The sequence below is a fragment of the Trachymyrmex septentrionalis genome, unplaced genomic scaffold, assembly GCF_001594115.1.
Source record: "Trachymyrmex septentrionalis isolate Tsep2-gDNA-1 unplaced genomic scaffold, Tsep1.0 scaffold4, whole genome shotgun sequence".
In the NCBI taxonomy this organism is placed as follows: domain Eukaryota; kingdom Metazoa; phylum Arthropoda; class Insecta; order Hymenoptera; family Formicidae; genus Trachymyrmex; species Trachymyrmex septentrionalis.
In genome coordinates this window covers 29712-34151 of record NW_017305568.1, presented here as the reverse complement: position 1 = coordinate 34151, position 4440 = coordinate 29712, and the positions used below count along the sequence as shown (strand labels likewise).

Genomic DNA, 4440 nt, shown 5'->3' with positions numbered 1-4440 from the left:
TGAACACTGGGTATACATTCGTTTCAAAAATATTCTAGAACATTACTCAGGTATAGAAGAATGTAGAGATCCTTCTACTTCCCTACCTTTTTAGTTCAATGCACCTGGCCTTCGAAATAAAGAGGGTAACGGCATAGCTGCCAGCGTTTTATATCTGACTAAGGATAACAAAAGGTCACTATATACAATAATACTATTATATTTAGCTTAGAATATATTCGTCAACTGTAAATAAATCAATATCCATCAAATAGATAAAGATAACTAAGGCTACAGCACGTTTTTAGCCATAAATTTGTATAGAGGTACCCGGGTACCTCGATTGGCCCCGGTACAAGATTTTTTGGTTGGCCACATAAGGGTTAATCTTGAAACAATAAATTACAAAAAATTAATTAAAATCGATGTACTACAATCTGAGACAAGCAAAAGAAAACGCTGGATTACAAATAGCCGGATGTTGATAGATAGGAACTGCCAGAGTTGTGTGTACTGAGGGTTAAGACGTCCTGGGAATATACCCTGACATCATTTTCAGGACTTTCAGAACATTCTTTCGGGACATCCTGAGGTCGTCCTGGAACGGCCTTATGATTTTCAGGACTTTCTGGGATAGTGTAGGGATGTCCTGAGAACAGTCTTATGATATCTTGAGGATAGCCTTAAGATGTTCTGTAGATAACATAAGGACATTATCTTCAGGACTTCAAGGACAGAACATCATGGAAACATATCTTGGATGTTTCAATCTTTTGTGTACGTGCGTGCGTGCGTGCATGCGCATATATTCGAGGGCAAGTCAATAAGTTTTTAGCAAAACAATTTTATTTGATCGATTCATTTTTTATTTCTCAACATACTCTCCTTTCAACTCGATACACTTGATCCAACAATTCTTTAACTTTTTCAAGCCATCCGAATATGATTTGTCCAACCCTTCAAATAAGCCTCTGTTTCGGCGATGAGCTGCTGTCTGGTTGTGAATCTCTTTCCTCCGAACCATTTTTTCAGGTTTGGAAACAGGAAATAGTCGCAGAGGACTAAATCTGGCAAATATGCTGGATAAGAAAGCAATTCGTAGCGGAATTCGTTGAATCTGGCCATCGATGCCGGGTACGTGTGAACCCATGCATTGTCTTGATGAAAGAGCACTTTCTTCTTCGCCAAATGGGGATGTTTTTTCTTTAAAATATTATTGAACGGTCAAATAAGGCGTAGTAATCGTCGTTTGCTTCGACGAAAGGTAATCGATATGAATTATACCGCATGCATCCCAAAAAACTCTGGCCATCACCTTTCCAGCCGACTTCACGATCTTCGCCTTCTTTGGAGCTGATTCACCCGGTGAAGTCCATTGTTTTGACTGTTCCTTCGTCTCGGGTGTGAAGTAATGGATTTATGTTTTGTCTACAGTAATGAATCGACGCAGAAATTCATTTGGATTACGTTGGAACATCTTTAAACATTATTTTGAAATCGTCACACAGTTGCGCTTATGGTCCACAGTGAGCAAACGCGGCACCCATCTTGCCGACAGCTTTTTCATATCCAATTGTTCGTGCAAAATTGAAATTACTGTGCCATGTGATATGTCTGTGGCCTTAACAAGCTCGCACACTTTCGTTGATTAGTCAAAACAATATCGTGGACTTTATCGATGATTTCTGGCGTAGCAGCCTCAATTGGATGTCCCGAACGAGGTGCATCACATGTAGATGTATGACCACGTTTAAATTCATTCACCCAATTGTACAGTTGCAAACGCTGATGCAGATGTGCTATATCTAACTCGGCTTTGATTTCTTTCGGCGTTAAACTTTTTATATGTAGATGTTTGTGATCACTGCACAAAACTCGTTTTTTTCCATTTTGCAAAAAATACAAAGGTTGTTCGCTTTAATCGTCTACAGAAATGAAACCACGAGATGAATTCCGCTCAAAATTTGACAGTGATCAGCTGAAAGATGCTACTTGTCAAAAAGTAATATGACATGACACTGCGAGTGCCCTCTGATAGATTTTCTAAAAACTTATTGACTTGCCCTCGTATATATTATAATTTCATTAATTCCGTTCAATTTTCTAGCAGAATGATTTAAAATTTGTAAGTACATTAATAATATTATAAATGTTTAAAGTCAGCAATTCTTTGAATAATTTATAGCTGTTATAAATATTTATATAATTACGTTTAACTAAAAATTTCACATTACTATACTAGGGAATGAGACAACACTAATAGAATTTTCTATACACTTAAGAATAAAATTGTAAAAATAACTTGCTAATGAAATGTTTTATTGCTTTCTAAGAAAAACAATATCAAATAAGTTAAGTAAATTCAAAAAGAAATAAAAAGGCGGTACAAAATAGGTACACACTATATTCTCAACGGGAAGAATAGCAACAAAAATGGGATAGACTGGGGAAAAGACTAGAACACAAACACAAATAGTACATTCAAAGTCAGCCATACTTATGCTCAAAAATAAAACACGCAACACACAGATCGCAGTGAGACTAACTACTCACCCGCCACGGTCGGACGATCTCTCGAGAGTAAGAACATTTATTATACTTTGTCATTGTTATTTCCTAACTAATTGTAAGTTAATAAATACCAGCGTATTATTTCATTTCCATCTCTTCAAATATTAATAATATTAAACTACCAGCAGAGACATGAAATTAAAAATAACTGTAGGAGGTATAACGTTGTCAATAATCACAAGCGTGCGATTAGCTCAGCGTAAATATATTAGGTTACCGTTCTAACGATCGTAGGTTCAAATCTTACTGGTAAATCGATACGTTTATCAATAATTGCAGTTAATAAGACAGAATATAAATAACAGTAAAAATATTAATATAAACCGGAAAAATAAAAAGTAATAACAAAAAATTATCTTTTTCTATCTGATTATTTTTCTCTATAAGATTCTGTGGAGGGTCCTGAATATATCCTCAAGATCTTTAGAGGATACCCTTGGAATCATCCATAAGACGCCGTTGGGACTTCCTGAGGATACATTGAGGCGCTTATTTAATGTTCCACAGGATGTCCTAGGATTTCCTAGATCGGAAACAGAACATCTTGAGAAGTCCTTACTATCTGTCCTGGACGGCCTGAGGACGTTCTGAGGACGCCATTGTGCTATTTGGATAATACTGCTATTGCTAGCATTACCTGTTTTATTACTGTCGCAATGTATTTTTAAAGAAATGTACACTGATTGCCATAGTGATTGACTCCTTGCCAGACTTTTTTTTCAGTGTACGATAAGGAATAATGAAGATGCTCATAATAAATGACCATGCATATCTATCCGAAAAACTTTTGTGTCTAATAAATCAATAATGGTTTCAGGACTTTGTGAAGTTATAGTAGCTCAATATTGTTTATTTAACAAATATTAACATGCAGAACAAAATATATTATCTCAATATAGATTGGGGACCTTATGAAGTTAGAGAAAGAAACGTAAGAAATAAAAAAATAACGTACTTGCTTATTTAATATGATAAATATCCAAAATATATAATTTTATAACAAACTTCACTATTGGAATGTTGCGAAAACAGATGCATCTCTTTACAACCATTGGCATTATTAGTATCAACCGTTACAGAAATATAAAGGGTGTTCATATTACCTGCAGTGCTCATAATACTCTAGCCTATCTATAAATAGACCCTACTCTATTTTATATGTGTGTGTGTGTGTGCGCGCGCGCGCGCGCGCGTGTGTGTGTGGGTGTGTGTATAGCAGGGAATGTAAATATAATAAATCTTTATCAGTTATTACTTAAAATTCTACAAATACAAAAATTTTAATAATTCTGCAAAAACAAATATCAAATAATACAATTAATATCTAAATGACACAAGCAAATTTCGCGTTATTATAATTTTACAGTACTCAATATTACGTGGGACACAATAGCGATATCACTGAGGAAGAATTAGCAGAATTACCTTCATGTGTTTATGCAGGCAGATCCACGCAACATATCACGCACACATCGCCACATACACATTCTCCTTTGCATTATCATGTACCAGTTTCAACGCCAGGTAATAAATACTACCAAACCAAATAACTGTAATAATGAAGTTATTTGATTAATATTTTTTAAAAATAACTTTTTCGTTCAGATCATGACACAGAGATGAACGGCGTAGAAGAAGGTTATTATCCAAATGGCAGTCCTTATAGAATTCAAAGACACGCGGCTAATATTCGTGAAAGAAAACGTATGCTGAGGTAAGGAATTTTCGAAAGTAATTGGCAAATGTAATCAAATCAAAATACATTTTATGAATAGTCCATGTACAAAAATTTAATTTTTAAAATAATATATCAGCAAAACTTTTAAATATATGAATATAGACTGTATAAAGAATATACATATACGGTATGTCTACATAATTTATAAAATT

The 4440-nt window shown here is 34.7% G+C and overlaps 1 protein-coding gene across 1 annotated transcript in view; it reads left to right on the top strand.

Annotated features, from left to right (window-relative positions):
• LOC108750955 overlaps positions 1-4268 on the top strand; it is a 38489-nt gene extending 34221 nt beyond the window's left edge. The window contains exons 2-3 of the mRNA XM_018490836.1: positions 3917-4074; positions 4156-4268. Coding sequence (XP_018346338.1) covers positions 3917-4074; positions 4156-4268 — 271 coding nt within the window. The remainder of the gene's footprint in view (positions 1-3916; positions 4075-4155) is intronic.
• Positions 4269-4440: the final 172 nt, after the last annotated feature.